The following is a 21826-nucleotide window of genomic DNA, read 5'->3' on the forward strand; positions in this document are numbered from 1 at the left end:
GCCCCTTTAAGTAGAGATGCTCCCCCAAGACCCCCAGACCACCCGCCCTCCTTTCCTCTGTCCCACTGCTCTGAGGGGCGGCTTTGCTGGTTTGGGTTTGTTTTTTTTTTTTTTTTCAGCAGAAGACCATGTAGAGGTTCACTTCTGGAACTTCCTGGCTGGAAGTTTACTCATCTGCAAAATGGAGTTGATAACACTTGCTTTACCTTCTTTGCACAGTTGTTCGTTAAAAAATACTGGGTTTCAAAGCGAACAAATCGGGGGACTTGCCTACCAAGTCCAAGCCTTCCTCCTCACTCAAGGCTCCAAGGCAATTAAGGCATAATAGTGAGCGTTTATTTTTTAAGATTTACAAAGCACTTTACAAATATCATCTCAACAAGCCTTTGAGGCATCTGCTTTTATTGACCCCATTTATAGATGAGAAAACTGAGGCTGAATGACTTGTCCAGGGTCCATGGCTCAACCTCCCAAAGCCCTCTATCCTCTCTACAGCCATAATTCAGCAGAAGTTAGTTAAGGACCTACCCGAGGTGACTCTCTCTGTGGGGACAAACATGAAACAATCCCTGAATTCAGAGGCTTCTGTTCTCCTGGGGGGAACCTAAATTCCCAGAAAATTAAGTAAACATGCAACAGGAAAGAACGCTGATTTCTGGGGTGTTGGCGAAGCCTTGGGCAGGAGGGAGGAAGAAGTGAGCAGAGATTGCTTTAGGTTTGCATATGGGGGGGGCGATGCGATCGCCCTCTGAGGGGAGGACGGGGTTCAGGCCCGTGGGATTGGGGAGCAAGGAGGCTGGCGGAGGGCAGGGTCAGACAGCCTTGAGCTTGGGTCCTGCACCAGATACTGTGGCACCCGGAATAAGCCACACTCTGGGTTTCAGTTTCTGTAAAATGTAAAATATCCTCTGTAAAATGAGGATAATGATAACACTCCCCTTACAGGGATATTAGGAAAATAACATCAAAATACATGAAAAGTGCTTTGCGAACCTTAAAACATAAGGTTACTGTTGGTTTTCATCATCATCATTAAATAGTTTTTGAATCGTTGCGGTCATATCCCACTGTTCCCATCCCATTTGGGGTTTTCTCAGCCGAGGGGCTGGGGTGGTCGGCCATTGCTTTTCCAGCTCATTTTACAGATGAGGAAACTGAGGCAAATAGAGTTAAGTGACTTGCCCAGGGTCACACGGGTAGTGTCCGAGGCTGGTCTTTCTCACTCCAGACCTGTGTCTGTCTCCTGTGCCACCTGCTGCCCTGGCCCCTCATAAAGTATAGTAAATATGAAGTCAGACTAATCATATAGAAGGTGATCAGCCTGTGGAAGACTGTGTGCAAATGCCGGTCAGGACTTTGTGCTAGAGGCTACAGGGAGGACTTCGGGAATTTGGGTAAGGATCATACTGTGTTTTAGGAATTTCATCTTGGCCAGGAGATGGAAAAGGGCTAGAAAAGGGGGAGTCCTTATCCAGGGAGACCTGAGGCAGACAGCTCCCTTATCCTGGAAGGGGTGACCAGGGCTTGAACTGGGGAGACCATTTGGAAGCCTCGTCAGTGGAGAGGACACGGAGGAGAAATGAGACAAACATCAGAAAGGTTGAGCAGCTGATGGTCACCAGTCCTGCCTCCGCACATCTACTACACTCGGGGCTTCTTTCTTTCTTTCTTTTTGGCGTGACATCCCCTTTTACTCCCCAAACAAAAGGAGACAAAAGCATTTCGCATCCGTAAGGACTAATACAGATGTGAAGTATTATTATTCCTTCTATGGCAATCTCCTCTCGTGTTTCATGGAAGAATAGAAACAGGGGAGGTGAGAATGACATCATTGATCCAATTTAACTTAAGCAACTCAAGTGGAACCATCCTAAGAACCTGCGAGCTGCACCAGCACCAGCCCAAGCCATGAGGAGGAGGAGGAGGGAGAACAGGAGGCAGCAGCTTCTTTCTCAAACTGCCCCTATTGAAGTACTTTGTGTTTATTTCCATTTATTATCTTATTTTTATTCTCTATGCAAATATTCACACATATATAAACCATATGTAGATAAGCATCCATGTGTATATATCTATATAAGCACATATGTGCATATAAGTACATGTATATGTATACATATAGAAGCATATGTGTATATATCTATAAGCATGCATGTATACAAGCGCATACATATAGGTACATATAAACATATCTGAGCATCTGTTTGTGTACATATGCCTACGTAAGTACATATATACATTTATATAAGCATGTGTGTATGCCTATAGAAACATATATATCTATAAGCATATTGTATATAAACCTATAGGAGCATGTATGTATGTATCTATAAGCATCTTGTATATAAATCTATAGAAGCAAGTATGTATTTATCTATAAGCATATTGCATATAAACCTATAGAGGTATGTATGTATATTCTATAAGCATATTGTATATAAACCCATAGGAGCAAGTCTATCTATCTATCTATCTATCAGCATATTGTATATAAGCCTACAGGAGCATGTATATATGTATTAGCAAATTGTATATAAACCTATAGGAGCATGTATGTATCTATGAGCATATTGAATATAAACCTATAGGAGCACATATGTATGTATTAGCATATTGTATATAAAGCCACAGGAGCACATATGTATCTATAAGCATATTGCACATATGCACACAGGCCTATGTATGTATGTATGTGCACACATGCACACACGCTTATCTTTCCCACCAGAATGCGAGTTCCTTAGGAGTCAGGGCCCTTTCAGTGGCTGTGTCCGTGTCCTGGGGCCGAGCACCCGAGGGCTCAGGCTGTCGCGGACCCTTGGTTTCTGAAGCAGAGCACTGACACCACGGGCTGCTTTCTCGGCTTGGGAATGAATCAGACGTAAGCGAGGCCGCCCTGCACAAAGTATCTGCCTCTTCCTTTCCTTGGGAGCCCAAGGCCAGCGGCAATCAGAAGTCAGAGTGACCGTCAGGGGCCCCAGATGCCCACAGCATCTTCCATGGCTGACCATGCTCTAAGCTGCCCTCATGGCCCTTGGAACAAATCGTTCTCATGCCCCCACCCCCAGGGGAACTCTACAGGCTCAGGGTGGGCATCCCCCCAAGGTACCGGGGGGTTACCCCCGTCCTGGCTTAGCTCCTCTCCTGAAATGCCCTTACTGGGGTGCAGCCGCTGCCCGGGTTTCAGCTTCCTGGAGCTGCAGGGAGGCACTGAATGACAGGGGGATGTCAAGTCGGATGAGGAGCCCTGAAAAGGACTGGAAGGTTCTCACTCCCCAGGTGCTGGGTATCCCTCACACCCCATATACTCCTAACACTAAATAAATGCTTAACTGATTGAATTTTTTAAAAATCTGTCTTTTCCCAGGTTAGCCCCTTTACTCTGGATGATCTCATCATCTCTGCTGCTTTCCCAGAGCACATCTATTCTTTAAGACCCAGGTCAATTCTGTGCCAGACTAGCCAGAGACCCCTTTTCCTCAGCAAACTTCTGGTCAGCAGGTTATTAGTATATGCTTGGGGTGTGTGTGTGTGTGTGTGTGTGTGTGTGTGTGTGTGTGCTGCCCTCCAGGAACTTACCTTAGGCTGAATGGAAACAAAGGACATAGAAGGATGGGAGACCTGGGATGTCCCTGGTACCGGGAAATTACAGACAAGGAAACTGACTAACACAACAGCCACACACGTAAAACAAATACAAGGCTATGTGAGGGGGAGAAAACACTTATACAGCAGAGGGGTTAATGGGGCTTGGGGGGGGCTGGAGACAGGGAGATTCCCTTTGGATTTCAGACCCAGAAGTGGCTGGAATGTTGACTGGAGCCAACAGCTCCTCGTGGGGGAGGGGGAGGAACTGGAATTTTTGCCTGAAATTTAGCATTTCATTGTCCTCTTCCGGTGAGTTTAGTTAGCTGCTCCATTAGTCTGCAGCCTCTACCAGGCCAGCTGGTGCAGGGACCACTCCCACGCTTCTATAGAGCAGAGGCCACTCAAGTTTCTGAAGCTCATCAAGCACATGCATTTTCATTCGCTCCTCAGAAGAACCTTGTGAATCAGGAGCAAAGAATACTAACATCAGGAACAAAGAATACTATTCCTGTTTTACAGATGAGGAGATTGAGGGTCAGAGAGCAAATGGACTCCTCCCCTGTTAGCAGGTGTCAGAGGATGGATGGGAAGCCGGGTCCAATGCTCTTTGCCCGCAGCCCTCCTCCCGACCCTAGGGAGGGCCAATCCAGGGGTCCGCTCCCAGGACAAATTCAATAGATGTTTGCTGAGGGAAGGATGAATTTGCTGATGGCCTTTCCTTATGAGTCTGCAGCAGCTCCCTGAGAAGTCTGATCTTAAATCCTCTGCTTTGCTTGGGAAGCTGGAAACTGATTCTCGATTGCCTCTGGTTTCATTAAGCATTTCACTCCTTAAAAACTTAACTATCTGGAGTGACCATTAATAGAATCCTCATCTACCTGGATGGAGCCTTTCACTTTTTAAAGGAGACACCTGTTATCTTGGCATATTCATGCCCGCAACGATTTGGCCCTAATGATCTTTCCCAGCTTTGTGATCCACCTCTGCCTATAGGTTACCCTGTCCCTCCTACTCAACACATAGCCCTGCTCCCTGCGCCTTTGGGAATGTCTCTACCCTGAAAAGCCCTGGACTATCTCCATCAAGATCCTATTCCTATAGATCTCCTATCTCCATTAAGATCCTATCCATGTGGATCTCCTATCTCCATCAAGATCCTTTCCATATAGAGCTCCTATTTCTATCAAGATCCTATCATATAGATCTATCTCCATTAAGATCCTATCCATGTAGATCTTTTATCTCCATCAAGATCCTTTCTATATGGATCTTCTTCATGGAACGTTTCCTTGTACTGGCTCTGTCTGCCTTGATCCATCTCTCAAGGCACAGCAGAAAGAAATCACTCTTCCTCATCTGTAAAATGAGGGGCCTGACCTAGAGGTGGTTTGTGAGGCAGCCCGGGCTCCAGAGCCGGCGGCCTGAGAACTGGGTCCTACGCTGATACTGTTACAGGTTTGGTTCATGAGAGAGCTTCGTTCCCCGCCCTGGAACTGAATGGGGGAGGAGGCAGGAGAGACATGATGCTACATCTCTCTGGGAGCACCCTGGGCTCCTCTTGTCCTGAGCCAGGACTGAGTGAATTGTCCCCGAGGCCTCCCCCCCCCATTCATTTTCACCCCTTAGCCAGTGTGGGATACATTGTAGCCCCCGTCGGGCCTCGTTCTTGGGCAGAAGAGTCAGCACCTGTTTCCACCCGTCATGTACAATGACACAAATCACACAGCGTGCAGCAAAGTGGGGGGTGTGCGTGTGTGGGGGGGGATCCCCTTCTACCGGGTCCTTCAGGACCGAAGCTGTGCGTGCTCTGTGCAGACGCCACCTCTCTGGATTCGGCCAAGCCACTCCATGTCCCTGAGACTCAGTTTCTCCTTCTGTAAAATGGAGGTGGTCCATCTCCCTGCTCGGGTGCTGGGGAGGCTCAGGGTCCCCTGACGGCCCCGGGCCCTGCCCGCGCCATTGTGTGGAGAAGGCGGGGGCAGTTAGCGATGGGGCGCGGGCAGAGCCGGGTGCCGCCCCTGCTCCCCAGTTTTTCTCCTCCTGGGACGCCCGGAGGGAGCGTCTCAATGCTCTCCTAGCCCCAGATCCGGGAGTCTGGGCCGGGGGCGTCCAGGGAGGAAGGAGGCAGACTCAGGGTCTCTTTCTCCTGCCCCCTCGGGGGACCCCGGCCCAACCCGTGGCTTCGGCCCCGAGACCGGGGGGGGGCGCGCCCCCTCCCTCCTCCCCTGCCTCCGCCTGGAACCTCCGAGAGCGAGGCGGCCCGCGCTGCCCATCGGGTGCCGGACTCCGGGAGCGCCGCCCGGCCGGGTCCCCGCGATGGGGAGCGCGGTCTCGGGCCGGGAGGGCGGGGGAGCTCTCGGCGGCTTCCTTCCCTCCCCCGCGCGGCCGCTGGGTGCGCTGTCTCTTTAAATGGTGCCGCCGCCGCCGCCGCCGCCGCCCGGGCTGCTCCGGGCTCGCCCCAGCCGCCGCGGCAGCTCCCGCACGAGCAGCAGCTTGTTGATTTCGGGGCTGGCGGATTTCGCCGGCTGCGGGCTGCACTTTCCCGGCGCCGGAGCCGGGCGGGCAGGAAGCCGCTGGGGCCGCGGCCGAGGCCCGGGCCCGACTCCCGCCGCCGCCCAGCTCCGGGCTCCGGGAGGCGGGAGCGGCACAGCCCCCTCGGGCAGGCTCGGGGCCCGGGCGCCCCTCGCCCACTTGCTCGCTCGCTCCCACGCGCACGCCGCGGCTCAGCCCCCGCCGGGAGCTCGGCTCGGGCCCCGGCGGGCAGCCCGGAGCGCGCGGGAGGGAGCCTGAGGCGCCGCCGCCGCCGCCGCCGCCGCCGCCCGCGCCACGTCCAGGGAGCGGCCGAGGGCCGGGGCCGGGGTCGGGGCCGGGCCAGGGGCGGCCGAGCTTCTGGCGCCGAGATTCCGGGGCGCTTTGCATGAAGATGGCGGCTCCCGCGGCCAGCAAGGCAGGCTCGGGCTCGGGCTCGGGCTCGGGCTCGGGCTCGGGCGGCCACAAGCCCGCCTTCCCGGAGCTCGATTTCCGATCGGGGGCCCGCATCGAGGAGCTCAACAAACTCATCCAGGAATTCAGCCGGCACGACCAGCGGGAGTACGACGACCAGAGGGCCCTGGAGATCCACACGGCCAAGGACTTCATCTTCTCCATGCTCGGTACGGGGCGGGGAGGGGGCGCGCGAGCCGGGAGGGCGTGTGTGAGTGTGTGCGTGCGTGTGCGCGCGTGTGTAGTGTGTGTGGGGACGGGGGGAGAGTGTAGTGGGTATGGGGACGGGTGAGTGTGTGTGCGCGCGCTTGTGCTTGCGTGTGCATCGCCCGCCCGGGGCAGAAACACCCGAGCGAGCGAGAGACCGGAGCCCCCGGGCCCGCCCGCCCGCCTCTCCCCGGCTCCGCCGGGCGCCTACAATGTAGCTTGTGGCTCTCTTTTCCTCCCTCCTGTGGCGCCAGCGGGTGGGAGGCTCTCCCCCTCTCTGATCGCCGCATCCCTCGGCCGCCGCACCCCTTTGTGAGCCTCCCTCTCCCCGGCGCCGGCGGCCGGGCGGAGCGAGGTGTTTCTTTGGGGGCCGGGCCCGACTCCGCTGGCTCGGGCCGGGCTTCGAGCCAACTGCGGTGGGTCGGAGCTCCCCCCTCCTTCCCCCCCCCGGCGGGCCCGGGCTCGTGGCTCCGCCGCTCTGGGGGGAGGCGGCTGTGGGCCGGGGGCTCGGGGCGCTGCGGAGCGACCAGTTGCTCCCGGAGCGCCGGGGCGAGGAGCATCTGTTAGCGGGCCCATGGGACCGACGGAGCGAGCGCCGTGTGCGGGGAGGCGTGAGCCCCAATGGCCCGTCCGGGGCTTAAGGAGCCGAGGCCCCGCTTCGCTCCGATCGCCCGAGTCTGGCGGCCCGAAAGTTAGCGGCCGGAGCCGAGAAGGTGACTCAGCCCCCAAGTATGTCCTTTGAGCTTGGACCCTGTTCGGGGGGAGGGGGGAGGACGTGAGACTGAGCCCGGCCTCCCAGCCGCGACAGTCGTGGCTGGCGTGTATCTCACCCTGTCACAGATCCGGGCGGGGTGCGCCCTGTTTACTGAGCGTAAGGTGCCGACATTCTGCAGCAAGGGCCGGGGAGCAGGGCAGCCGTGCGGGGGGGAGGGGAGGGAGGAGGGGGGGGGGACGGGTAGAACTTGGCTGGGGGCTTCCCCGCCACCCATCTCTGCTGTGGATTCTCCCGAGCAAGCCGGGACCCAGCAGCAGCAGCAGCCGCCCTCGGAGCCCCCAGCCCTCCCTTCCGGAGCTGCGCGGCCCGCTCCGAGATTCATTCATTCATTCACATCTCTGTCGGCTCTTTTTTTCCTCCTCACTACAAGCTCTAGGCTAGATCTAAACAGCACAATAAGAATAACGTCTGGAGGGATAGTGGCAGATCCTGCAGCTTTGAGAGTCTGGATGAAGCGCTGTCTCGCTCCCAGCTGCCTTCAGAGCTGGAGGGCAAATCAAGCAGCTTTTCCTAAGTCCGATCCCGTTTTCCCTGTGGAATCTGACCCTGGCTCGGAATGTGAACTCTGCCCCCGCTACCTGGGCCGGCTCTGGGCCCCATTCCTCGGGAGGACAAGAAGAGGGGCTGAGGAGGCCGGCCAGGGTGGCTTCCAGCTCTGTAGCTTTTAGAGGGACCTGTGGTGTTAGGAACTGGCCTGCACCGGGCTGGGGAAATGGCTGTTCTTCTCGGACCATCTGTAGTATTTTGAAGGTTTAGTTCTCTTAAGCACACACAGACTCTCAGAGTGGTGGAAGAATTGTCTAGTCCCGGAAACCTGTAGATTTCTTCTGAGTCTGCAGGGTGGTGGGACCCCTTGTGAATGGCTCCATCAAGGTTCTTTACACTATTTTTGATTCCTCTTCTCTTCCCCTCCCAAGCTGCTGCTCCCAGCAGACCTTGCAGGCACTCATCTGAGGCTCTAGTGCCTCCATCCCAGATCGTCCTTTCAAGTGTGCCCAAGGATTGGGCCCTTAGCTCCTCCATCCCCGAGAGCTGTCTGTCCAGGCAGCTTGGGGGGAGGGGGTCTGGCCTCTCAGCCACAGGCTGAGTAGATTCAGGGGAGGAGCATCATGTGCCTTGGAGCCCCTCCAGAAATAAGCTGCCCGCAATGCATGATCTGTGCATTCATTCCCTCCTTCATTCATGAGGGCGAGTTGGAGCTGGAGATGCCTTTGTTTTTCAGGAAACTTGTCCATGGCTGTGCTCTCTGTACGATTGAGAGGTGACTCAAGCAGCAGCTTTCATTCATGGTGAGCTGCTGTTTTCTGTCTGTCATGATTGGAGAGGTTGCTACTCAGCCAGGCACTGGGGAGAGCCAGTCAAGGCAGACTGGAGACGTTGGGGGGGAGGGGGGCGAGAGTGCTGAGCTTGGCTTCCTCCCATGGATATTCCCTTCCCTCCTCCTCCCGAAAGGAGGGGATGCTCTCGAGCTTCCCGCTCCCCTCAAGCAGGTTTCCATTTGAATAGGAAAACCATCTATCTCTCTGCCCTTGATTTGTTGTCCCATGACAATATTACCAGGAGAACTTCTCCAGCTGAGAGCCTCGGTACCCAGTTCCGGAAGGCCTGCCATGGGCCTGAAACCATCTTTTTCTTCACCATTAAACTAGGGGCTCCCAAGACAGTCACGGCATTTACCTTTTCTGGCATCCCAGTCATTGGCACATAGCAGATGCTTCCCAAGTGCTTATCAACTACCTCCCCTGTGTCTAAGAAAGGTCCACGGCTCATGAGGTCACTGACCCAGATCAGAGCTGGAATGGACCTCCCAGGTCATCCCCTTTGGCCCTCGCTTTTTCAGGAGAAGCCGTGTTCAAGGCCTCCCAGGGAGCAGACGCCATGGGATTTGGACTTAGATTCTCTGGCCCCAGAGCTGACAGTTTTGTTCTAATATGAAGAAGACCAGCTCTGGGTTCGGGACAAGTGTCCAGAGCCGGCCTGAGAGTGAGAGCTGCCAGTAAGAGGAAATGTTAGTTGTCTTCATATGTTCAGGTGTGCTTGAGTCTGGGTTCTTTCTGGGTCTTTCTCCCTTTTCCAGCTTCTTAGGCAGCTTTATCTGAAGGAGCCAAAGGCCACCTGCAGAGTTAGGGGTTTTATCTGGTGTTCTGATAAGACTGGGAACTCCTGGGGGGGTGGGGGGAGAGAGCACAAGCAAAGCCATTTGTGCAGACAAACTGCAGAGGAAAAATGGGAAATCATTAACATCCAGAAGACGCTGGAATTAAGAGGGGCTGGTTAAGGCTGCCTGGGACAAGGGAGGATTTGAGTTGGGATTGAAAAGCAAACTGAGAAGCCGAGATGAGGTGTGTGCAAGCGTTCCAGGTATGGAGAAAATCCCTGCAGCTGAAAGGTGGAGTGTCTCCTGAGCTCCATCTGAGGGCAGCCGGCCGCCTGTAAAGTCCCCTCTGCCCCCGGAAAGCCCCAGTGCCTCATGACCTTTGTTCATTCCTTTGCATCACCCGGGATTTACTAGCTAGCTGTGTGGCTCTGAAAAATTACCGCCCCTCTCTGGGGCTGCTCCCTTATCTGTGAAATGGGGGAAGTAACACTGCAGAGCTGTCAGGAGATGATGCCTCTAAAGGACTTGGAAAACTTAGGGACTCGCAGAAGTGTCAGAGGCGGTGCTGGGTGAACCCCAAAGAACCTCAAACCCCCAAATTAAACAAAGAAAGCCCCTCTGGTCTGGGATATTGTCAAATTCAGCTCCAGATCTGAGCTCCCACGGGTATGGGCCCGTGCTGTGGAGTGGGAGTGTGTGCTGGGGGTGGGATTTCCAAGGTCCCTCTCTCCCCCAGCTGAAATTCTTGGAGAGGATTGTTCCGATTGGATAAATCAGCAAGCATTTATTAGGCACCTGCTGGGTTTCAGTCTCTGAACTGGGTACTGAGAATGCAAAGACAAATTGCAGAGACGCAGCTCCTTTCCTTGGAGAAATTGCAGACTCCAGAGATCCGTCGGATTCCCAGATAAGTCCGATAAATAAAGAATACGTTAAATGAATACAGTAAATGAAAGATCGGAGTTACTAGAAATAAGACAAGTGCTGGGAGGTGGGGAAAGTCTGTATTTGGTTGTTGTGTGAAAGTTAACATGGAGGGAGGAGTCTGGAGAACAGGGAGTGCATTAAGAGGCCGGAGAAAGATCGTCCACCTGAAACCTTTGGGGGTATCCCTGCTGGGAGCCCCCTTCCTCCTGGCCCTTTCAGAGAATGATTATTATTATTACTTTGTTAAAATTCGAGAGCTCAGCATGCGGGAGAGGTGGTGAGGAGCATAATAAATGCCATGGATCAAAATTCAGGAAAATTGTCAGTTCATTAATGTTTTAGTAACGCTTGGTACTCGCCGGTGCTCGGGCTGTGCAGGCTCTTTGTCTTTCTGCCCCTTTGGTGAGTGGGCTGGGGGCTCGTGTCCCCATTTCACAGATGCGGACCCTGTGGAGGGAAGGGGGGCAGCCAGGACAGAGACCCCACTGCGGACCCTCGGCGGGCTTCCGTCCCTTTGGTCTCCCTTTGTTTCTGCCGTACTTTGTCATTACTGACCACAGACAGCTCTTTCTGTATTCCTCTCCCCCACCCAATGGATCCCTCCATACCCCGGCAAGGGGCAGTGGGTCCCATGGCTGCAGAATTAGGAAGCGGATAGCTAGGAAATTACCTTCTGGCCCCAGAAAGAAGCCCAGCTTGTGTTAATTAGGTCAGTTCATCGCCACAATCAGACTCCTGTCAGGCTCCTAGATGCTTGATTAAATCATGTAGCCTTAATTGTGATGGGAGAAAGCCGAGCGAGATTCTTCTGGGGCCTTGGATAATCCCTCAAGCGTCACTTTTCCCATCTATCAAGCGGGACGATCTCTGATGGACCTTCTGGCCCCGCCGGTTCACGAACTGGCTCCAGGACGGGCCGGGCTGTGTCCCTGGGAGACCCAGATCCCTCTGGCCGGCGTCCCGGCTTGGGGAGGGAGGGCCCTCCTCACACCAGACCCAGTTACCCGGCACCCACCTGTTCCCTCCCAGGGACCTGAGATTGTGCCTCCCAGAGCCTGCCCTACACCTTCCAGTCAGACTTGCAGCCGCACTCGAGAGCTTGCCCACTACTGCCTCATTTACAGAAGGGAGGCTTGAGGTGAGAGCTGGGCCCTCACTCCCCGGGCTGACCTTGTGTGGCAGAAGTCTTTGGTGTTATCCTTCTGCTGTGGGGGGGCTGGGACCTGCCCAAAGGGGAATGACCCCTCAAGGCCCCAGGAAACACTTCTTCAATTAAGGAAGCTCTCCTCCTCCCGGGGGAGACTATCAGGTGGTCCCTCACGGGAGCTTTTACTTTTCTCTGGGCTTGGCTGGCAGCGGCTGGCATCAGAACTTGGCACCGGAACACGGTTCTGTGGATGGCAGCTCTCGCTGGGGATGGTCGCCGTCGCTGTGCTTCTTTGTGCTGTGATCATCCAGAGCCTGGAGCTGACCGATGGCCAGGGGCCCCCTTGGTCCTGCAGGCTCCTTCCCTCTCCTGAGGGCGACTTTCTGTCATGGATTCACACCCAGACACTCCCAGGCTCTGGCTTTGTCCTCGCTATCAGCATCAGCGAGATAATGCAGGGCAAGGACTGCAGAGCCTGCCAAGTCTGCCCTTTGTGATCAGGCCCTCCCATGTTGTCCTACTGTGGAAGTCCTTGAGCCCGGCCCTCCCATGCTCTGACCTTTGATGTCACACGCAGCTCACTTTGGTTCTTTCTGTTCTGAACTGGGCTTCTGTGACCCCCAGCATTCTTCCCCCTTCTTTTGGTATTGTGGTCCGTCCTTCCTTCCTTCCTTCCTTTCCTCTTCCTCTTCCTCTTCTTCCTCTTCTTCCTTCTGAGATGCTCTTTGGGTCCTCTTTTCTCTGCCCAGTGCAAAACTGCTGCCTTCCCCTGGGTCTGGCTTCAGAGAACATGCTTCCTCTATATGCAAGATGGTTGGCTGCCTGAGAAGTAGTCTAAGGCTCTGTGGGTTCTCCTTGTATTCCCAGCCCTTAGAACAGGAACTGAGTGAAGCTGTCCCAGACAGTCCATTCCCGGAGGTCTGAGAAGGATGAAAATATAAAACTTTAGAAGAGTCGGGCAGAAAAACTGGTGATGCTCGGGGCAGAGGGCGAATCTTTTCTTTTTTGGGGGGAAGAAATTTCAGCTTTTGTCCCAGGAATTCAGGCTTTCTCTCAGCCTGGAATGGACTCCGTCCTCTCCGCTGCCCAGAATCTTCGTCTTCCTTCCGGGCTGGCCGCAGACGCCACCTTTCCGAAAAGTCTCCCTGAATTCCCTTCGATGGGGTTTCCTTTCTCTCTTATGATTAAGGACATTTGCTCACATGTCCCCTTAGTCCTTCCTCAGTAAGCTCCTTTCTGACAAATCTTATTTCTGACTTTGTAGCCTCAGTATCTTGCTTATTCTAAGTCTCTCTTCCCTCCCACCCTCTCTAGAAATCCTCTCTTGTTACAAATAGAGCTAGTCAACAGAAGCAGTTCACATTTACCTTTTAAAGAAGAGAATGAGGGGAAGGGAGCAAGTGCCAATTAAATACATATCATGTGCTGAGCATGTGCTAAGTGCTTTGCGACCAGGTCTTTAACCTTGGTCAGCCTCCACTTATGTAAAATATGGACAATAATAGAATCTATATTACAGAATTTTTGTGAAAAGCATTTGTATTACTTTGTAAATCTTAAAAGCACTATATGCACATTTCTGTTACTATTATTAACTAATACTAGTAGTAGTACTATTAACTATTACCACTGCTAACTATTGGCAGTAGTACTAGTTACATTCTAGTCGTGCTGCGTGCTATTCCCACAAGTGCTCTGTGGATGTTATTCTTGCCTCCTGTTCCAGCCTGGAGTCCAGCGCCTGACCCAGAGCAGGAGCCTCCTTCCTTCTGTCTGAGAGCCCATCTCTGGGTCTGAAGGCTAAAATTTAAGTTGTGTGCAGGGGACGAGGCAGATTTAGGAAATACAGAATAGTGCTTCATTTGTCCCTCGGTGTCCCCAGTGCCTAGAATCCAGCAGGAGCTTGGTTGATTGATTGATGGACAATAAGGATCTGGTCAGCGTTTGTGAATGGCAGCGGAGGCAGGGTGGTCACTGGAAGGATGCTGCCCGTAGCCTCTCTGATTGCGGCAGAGCCGGGAGAACCTGCCAGCTGGATCTGCCCTTCGTTTCCTGGTCCCCACCAAACATCCAAGCCGGCTCTTCCTGAGCAAACCGAGTCCGTAGGCCCCGGGGCCGCACCTTTTCTGTCTGTGTTGTCCCTGCCTGGGCCCACCATGGTCAGGACTGAGGGACTCTGGCCAGCTCGCCAGGCTCAGTGATCCCTCTGGGTGGTACACTTATCCAGGAGTAGGCAGGAGACCCGCGGGCTGTTTTTTCTTTCTGCTTTCCTGCCCTTCGGAGCCTTTCTCGAGCACCCCTGTGCAGAAGGAAGATGGGGATGCTACGGAAAACTTTGGCTTGGGCCCGAACGGCCCTGAGGGGAGTCTCCGGTCCCCTCCTATGTTGTTCTGGGGGCCAGCCGGTCCGATTCCTCTTTCTGACTGGGGCTTTGGGTGGTTTTGGGGGTCGGTTTTTCCAGGAGTGCCTACAGAGTGGTGGTTCCCCCCTTCTCTCTGTGCTGTCTATTCATGAAACATGTGTATACATTTAACCTGTGGGGCCCAGAAGTGGTCACGGAAGGACAGGCCTGTGTCCTGGCCCCCACAGGACCAAATGGTGGCAGGGATGTGTCTCGGGGATTGTCAGTGAGCTGCTGAGCCACCGAATAAGTGCCCAAACGAGGGGTGTTGGCTGGAACGCTACATACATGCTCCATGGAGGTACCGCTGGCTTTGGACTCCAAGGATGTGGGTTTGAAGTCTGACCTTCCCGCTCTGTGCTTTTGGCCAAGTAACCGAATCCCCCTCTCGGTGCCCCCTACCTCGCCTCTCGGTGCTCCCTACCCTGAAGGGGATGAGCTGAGGATCCATTTGTAAATGGAGAGCTGGCTCCTTCTGTCCCTGTCACACCACGAAGATGCGGTGGCTCTGAAAGCCCAAAGGGAGCTGCCTTAAGGGACTGTTCCTTTAAGCCCCACCTGCCTTCCAAGCCCCATCCCTGGGGAAAACTGAGCCCTTGAGAAACAAAGGCGAGAAACAAATATTTTGAGGCTGAACTGGGCCAGTGAAGATACGAGATCAGGTTCCTGGGAAGGTGCCCTCACGGTGCTTACTGAAGGAATCCGTCTAAGCCCGAGCAGAACCGGTCCCCAATTTGCCCTGGCCCTCGGCTCCAGACCCCACTGCTTACATCAAGCCCCAGTTTAACTTTCCGTGAGTCCCCCTTGCTTCTGTGTCTGCTCTCAGAGGCTAAACAGAATTAAGGCCAGTCCTTGCACCTGATTGATCTCCCCAGGCTGGAAGAGGGCCAGTCTGCTCCCCTTCCCCTTCTGGGTAGAGTAACCTAACCTGTAATCTGGGGAACACCTGGGAACACGAGGGAGGAGCGGCCCACAGCCAGTGAGGGGAACAATCTGGGGGGCTGGATTTGACATTTCCAGGGGTGACTAAAGAGCCTTTTCGGTGATCTTTCGGGCGGTCCGTCTGATGAAGCCCGTGGACCCATTCTCAGCATTAGACTTTTAAGAACAGGAGAAAATAGGATTACAAAGGAAATACATGATATTGAAACAGAATCATCAGTAAAACAAAAGTAATTTACGGCCTCCAGCATCAATGTAGGTTTGGTACATGTTTTGAGACTTTTGTAACTAAAAGAAAAACCATCCCCCTGTAGACTCCTTGGGGACGGGCCTGAATTTCAGGGGTCAGAGCTTCGGGGGAGACACAATCTGTCCCTGAGCTCCTTCCCACACTAGAAGTTTCACTGGCATGTCATGAGCACCCAGGAATCCCCTGGGACAGCAGAGGAGGACCTGGGGGATGTTGGGGGAAATGGCTCGGCCCAACCCCTGGGGTCCTCCTGGGAGTCACGGGGCTTAAAGCTCCCCCAGCCTCATGGAGACACTCCCAGGAGGGGAGCCCGAGTGAATTCCGTACTTGGCTGTAGGTCCCTAATGCCGGAAGCTCTCGGGTCGGCTCCGGGCTGCTTTTGGGGGTCCCTGATGTCAGATATTGGGGAATCGGCTCGTCCCTGGGCTGCACAGGGGGGAGAGGCTGCTGGTGTGACCGAGGGGACCCCCGGAGGGCCGGGCAGGACAGGAGGAGGAGCTGGCCCACTCCCCCACATGGTGCTCACAGCTCGACACTTTCCAGCCTATTTTTGCTCGGCTTTTCAGACCTCCCATTAGCAGGCGCAGATGCTCATCACAGCAGATGCTTCTGTCCCTTCTTCTGTCCTTAATAAAGAAAATTCAACAGATCGTTCTCTCCTCCGTGGCCCGAGAGCTCAGTGTTGGAGAGTCACCAGCTGACTCGGCATTAGAAAGACGGAGCCTTCATTGGAAACCATTACCAAGTCGGCCCTAATTTCTTGGACCTTTATGAAGCCCAACAGGGTGTAAAGAACGGCGAACCCCAAAGAACCCCCGCCCGCAGGAGCTTACCTTCCCACACAAAGGACCGCTTCTGGGCCCAAGGGTCTGGATCTGGGCTCTTCCGTCACCCCTGAGGGGTCCCTTAGCTCTCCAGCCAGCGTGGACCGCGATCAGTGCTGGGTATGGCTGGCTTCCCGCAAGAAGGGCCAAGCTTCTCTTTACACTTCCCGGGAAAATGACTCAAACCTTGGGCTTTTTTGTGTCCTGGCTCTCCGAGGGTCTGGAGAGTAGGAGTGCACTCGGTGTACGTTATGGAACTGGTATAGGGCGGCTATTTAATTTCTACACACAAGGGAAATGCTCACCCCCGAAGGACTCTCACAAGCATGTATTGGCAGAGAGTTCACACCAGAAGCAGTATTAACACTATTATATTTTCCTAGGAACTTGGGAATTAAAATGGTGGAAATAGAAAGCGTTTGGCAGGATTTAAAGGTTTATATTTATATTCAGAAAGATTTATAATATATATTTATAAATCTTTATTTATATTTAGAAAGATTTATAATATATATTTAAAATTTATATTTAGAGAGATTTATAATATGTATTTATAAATTTATATTTATTTAGATTTAGGAAGATTTATAATATATATAAATTTATATTTAGAAAGATTTATGATATATATTTATAAATTTACATTTATTTATATTTAGGAAGATTTATACTATACATAAGTTTATATTTAGAAAGATTTATGATATATATTTATAAATTCAGCTATTTTAGCTTGCCCCTGCCCTCTCCAGACAGTTGCTTCCGGCTCGGTGGCTCCTAGCGGAGGGCCGGCCTCCTCAGTTGGTGGCTGTCCTTCCCGACACACGACTAGCCCCATCGCTCATTGTCCCTGCCCGAGTTGCCCAGGACTCCCAGACCTTTTCACCACTTTCAAGGCCGGTCGTGATGACTGCTGTTGGGTCCCACGAAGGCCCCAAACGTGAGCGGCGGCCGGGGCTCCCCCACTCAGTGTGCTCCCGGGTGGGGAGGGGAGGGCAGCCCTCGCTGACCCCTTCTGGCGAGCCTCATAGTCCCGGCGTGGTCTGCGGATGGGAGGAGAATGAGGGAGCCCCCATCCCTGGGGAGGAGAGACGGAGTCAGCAGGTCTTCCCTCTCGGGGTCAGCAAGGGGATCCTTCGTCATTTCAAAGCGTCCACAAGCTTCTGGACTGAGCTGTTCCACCGACAGAGACCGGGGCTCCGGCTCGGCGCTGGGGGGGGAGGGGGGTACGTGCAGCCGTACGTATGTACATGCACGTGTGCAGACACGCACGTGTGCAGACACATACGTGTACAACGCAGCCTTCATCCCAAGGAAAGACAGAGTACGGAAGGTGGGAGGGGGTCTCTGGCTGTGACTAGTTTGAATCCATGTGTGATTAAATTAGAGATGCTTCGAGGCCGCAAGGAGGAGGAAGTACAGGGAAACAGTGAGTGCACAGGTGTGGAGGTGGGAAACGAGGTGTCTGATGGGAGAACAGAAGTCCTTTGGGCAGAATATACACAAACACAAGTAACTAGTGCTTCTCAAATTTTTGGGTTTGGGTTTTGGGGGGATCCTGTTGGGTTTGGCCTTTGGGGGGATCCTGTTGAGTTTGGGTTTTTTGGGAGGATCCTGTTGTTTGGGTTTTTGGGGACTCCTGTTGGGTTTGGGTTTTTTGGAAGGATCCTGTTGCTTGGGTTTTTGGGGGGCTCCTGTTGTTTGGGTTTTTGGGGGAGCTCCTGTTGGGTTTGGGTTTTTGGGGGGATCCTGTTGCCTCGAGGGGCTGCCTCAGAACGTAAGGGGGCCCAAGTGATGACCTGCTTAAGTCCTAGACAATCCCGGCACAGCCTGGGGACAAGGTTCGAGGGCACCGGAGCTTCTTACTTTGGGGGAAGGAACCTTGAGAGGGGAAGGAAATGCCGCTGTGGGAGCCCTGGAGGAGGAGCCCGGGGAGCCTGGGCTGACTGACTCCCTGATCGCAGCGTCTCGCTTTGCTCTCCCGCTCGATGGGCTGCCCCTCGCTGGCAGCCTCACAAAGGAGCTGATATTCATGATGAAACTTTCCAAAATGCTTCCTAAATTAGGGGATTATGGCTGGTTTTTTCTCGGTGCTTCCTGTGGGGAGCTTCTGATGGGGAAGGGGAATGATTCCCCAGGAGCCATATTTCAAAGGAAGGAATATTTCTACCTCGGCTGCCTCCATTTGAAGGTCCCCTAATTGCTTTTAGATTAACGATGCAGAATAAATATCTTTTAGGCAGGGGCTGCTTCCTGTCTGGCTCCCTTTGCTTCCTGCCTGTTTGTTCTTCCTGCTTATTTCTCGGCCCCCCAGGCCCCAGACACCTAAACATCCGCAGGATGTCCTTTTGGAGCTCCAGAGACCTTCCTCTGTGGAAGGGCTGGGCCCACGGCGGGCACTGCCAGGGTGCCCAGAAGGTGCCCCCAGGGTGTGAGGCAGGGGGAGTCGGGGCGCACTTTGGGAAACCTTTCCAATGACCGCCGGAGCCACTCTGGGGAGTAGGAGCTTGGGCCGGCAAAGCTTCAGGCCGGGATCTGGGAGGGAAGGACCCTGAGGCGTCTGAATCGGCTTGGACGGCCTTTGAGGGCCCCCTCTCCTGCCGACGTTCTGGGGGGGGCCCCACCTGTGGTGTTAAGGTTTAGCTTTTGGGTGGCTTGGGGGGTCAGTGGGGTGGCCGGAGGTCCCAAGGTTCCTGAGGGGTGCACGGGTCCTGCTGCCCCCCATGATGGCAGCCCTGGGGCCTTTGGGGTTCTGGCTCTCTGGAAGCCCCGCCCTGATATTTCTTTCTATTGTTTTGGTTGGAAGGATGCTTTCATTACTAACAAACAGGCCGGGAGTTCCCGTGCCGAAGGTCGCCCCTCACGGCTGCATGGGGGCCCCCCGATGGCAGGGCAGGGAGGGCCAGGCTATTTCTCCAACCACCTGCTTTTTCTGGTATGCTCTTGGCTCAGTCTGGGACAGGGGGCCCCCCCTGGCTCGTCCCATGAAGCCGAGTCCCAGAGCCTCCTTCACTCGGCCCTTCCTCTCACTGGCTCCCATTCATTCACTCGTCAGAAAAGTGGGAAGGGATTGGACGCCGTCCCCTTAACTGAAATGTGTTTGTGGGTGACGATCTGTCTTCTGCAAGTGGGGGGGGGGAGTCAGGTTTCTCATTATTCATCGGGGCACGTCATGCCCAAGGGGGTCTGTGAGGGGTCTGGGTTAGAAGCTCCCCAGGTCTGTCCCTTGGGGCTGCTCAGGAGGGAAGCCCAGCTTTGGGGCAGGGAGTCGAGTCTGGTCTGGTCTCCCCCTGGCGATCCTCCCCGTTCTGGGACATCCGGCTCCCTCTGTTCTCGGTTACCTTCTCTGAGCTGTACCTGTGCTGCCCCCTCCCCCCCAGGTGCAAGCCCCCTTCCTCCCCTCCACCTGAATCCTAGCTCCCCACCCAGGACTGTGGCGTGCAGTTTCTCAAGCCCTGGAGCAAGCTCGACAGGGAGTGCGGATCCAGGAACAAGGCGTTCTTCTGCCCGGGAGCTGCCAGGCTGCGAGCTCCCAGGATGCTTGGGGAGGTCCCGTAGCCTGGCCTCCCTGGGGAAGGAGCCGGCTTTTTCCCATGTGACGGGGCTCGGAGCGTTCAGCTGCTGTCAGAGAAGTCATAGGTCAGGGGGTTCTTAGCGGGACGACTTCCCTCACACCTTTTTCAAGACACAGAGATAGAGACAAAAAAGGGAGAGACAAAGATAGAGAAACAGTGATGAAAGAGAAAAATGAGAGGCAGGAAGACAGAGACAAAAAAAAAGGAGAGACAGAAGAAGACCCAGAGATAGAGACACAGAGAGATGTACTGAGAGATACAGAAAAGAGAGACAGAGAGAGGGAAAGGTGTAGAGAGAGGCGGAGGCGGGAGAGAAGGTGAGTGAGCTTGGGGAAGTCTCTGGGCTGATTTTATGTCTCTTTATGCCTTTAGCTCGTGTTGTAGGGCAGGGTTTCTTAACCATTTTCCATTCCTGACTCCTTTTTGCCCCCGAAACGTTTTCGTGGCCCTGAGTGCACAGGTTATGAAAGCCGTACAAATCAGACATTTGCTGATAATAAATCATAACTTTGTGATCCCACATTCGGTTCTATGAACCCTTCTGGAGTCACAACTTGGAGTAGGAAGCTGGGTCAGACCCTGTTTCTCAGACTCCTACAAGCTCATCGATTGGGCTTCGTGTGGCAAGATTGTGCTATTTCCTTGTCATCATTTCAGGGCATTTATTGGCGTATTGGAAACATGGAACCAATGGGCCAGATTTCAGGAGAGAAAGTTTCACTCGCCATTAAAGGGCCTTCGGCGCCTGCATTCATTGAGCGACACGTATAAACACCCATGGAGCCCTGGCACCCGGGAATTTGTGATTTAGCCCTTCCATCGATGGCTTAGCGACAGCTTCCCGGCAGAGTGCCTGGCTGGGGGGGGGGGGGGCGCTTCCTCCCCAGGGGGAGATTAGAGCCCATCCCTGCCTTCGGGTGCCCAGCGACCCTGGGCCTAAGGAATCCAGGATTCCTGGACATCCCGTTCTGCTTCCGGGTAGCCCTGATTAAGTCAGTTCACCAGTCAGTCCGGTGCGGGGTGGTGGACCGCCTGATAGTTGGGCTTGTTCTTGCAGAGGAGTTTTCAAAGATTAGTTCTTGTTTGTCTTGGTCAGGGCCCTTCTCCTTAAGGGGCCCTGTGCTTTTCCTTCTGAACATTTGAACGAGAATTGGATCCACAATCCCGTAGGTAAGGTCTGTCCCCAGGGCGGCTCGGGAAGGGGATTTTCCAGAGCACCATCTTGAGTGGGACAAATGCCTTGTTGGTCTCTTCGTGGACCCAAGCAGCTACAGTAGAGGGGCTAAAACAATTAGGAGAAGGAACTATGGGGACCAGGATGAGAACTAGGTCGTGTCGCTTCTGCCTGAGTGCTCCTTCAGACGATGGATGGGGGACTCCATTGAATCCCTCGTGGCAGAAGGAAGCCCTAAGGGTAATAACCGGATGTGTTAGTACCAGGCTGTTTTGTGAGATAAAGTTTTTTTTTTAATTTTCAGTTTAATTTATTCAGTTATTGATTTGTTCATTCATCCATTGATTTGTTTGTTTAGTAATTCTGAACTTGCCCTATGCTGACCCATGAGAACAGAAGAATATTTCATATGAAACCAAAGGTCTCTAGCATAGATCGCTCACGTGCAAGTTCCTAAGTCATTTTCCAGCCAACCGGCTTGCTCGTCTCCCTCTGACCTGCCTTCTTTTGTCTGCTGTGCATTAAAAGCTCCATTTATCCCCCTTTTTTGAGCTTCCCAGCACCACGCATCTCCATTCTCTCCCCAAACCCCAAATCTCTCTCGTGACACAAGGAAGAACAACAAGCTCGTGCTTTGTCCTTGTCTGTACATGTGGAGCCAGCGGGTTTCATCATCCTTTCCCCAGGGTCCTGCTCGGTCATTCCGGTGAATAAACTTAAGTTTAAGTCTTTCAAGGTTTATTTTAAACAATATCCTAGCAGTTGTATAAATTGTTCTCGCTCTGCTCATTTTATGCTACACAAGTTAATATGAGAATTCTCTTTCTCTAAATCCGTCCCTTGGCTTGTTTCTTCTGGTACAAAACTATTGCCTTTCATCCATACACCATGATTTGTTCAACCATCCATCAGTTGACAGTAGGTCACGACTTGCCT

General features: G+C 53.6%; 1 protein-coding gene across 1 annotated transcript in view; it reads left to right on the forward strand.

The window, feature by feature from the left end:
* Positions 1–6021: 6021 nt before the first annotated feature.
* Positions 6022–21826, forward strand: part of MB21D2 (Mab-21 domain containing 2) — a 58389-nt gene continuing 42584 nt past the window's right edge. The window contains exon 1 of the mRNA XM_031957413.1: positions 6022–6740. Within this exon, the coding sequence (XP_031813273.1) occupies positions 6506–6740 (235 nt within the window). The 5' untranslated portion in view covers positions 6022–6505. The remainder of the gene's footprint in view (positions 6741–21826) is intronic.

This window comes from Sarcophilus harrisii, chromosome 3, assembly GCF_902635505.1.
Source record: "Sarcophilus harrisii chromosome 3, mSarHar1.11, whole genome shotgun sequence".
NCBI classification, from domain to species: Eukaryota; Metazoa; Chordata; class Mammalia; order Dasyuromorphia; family Dasyuridae; genus Sarcophilus; species Sarcophilus harrisii.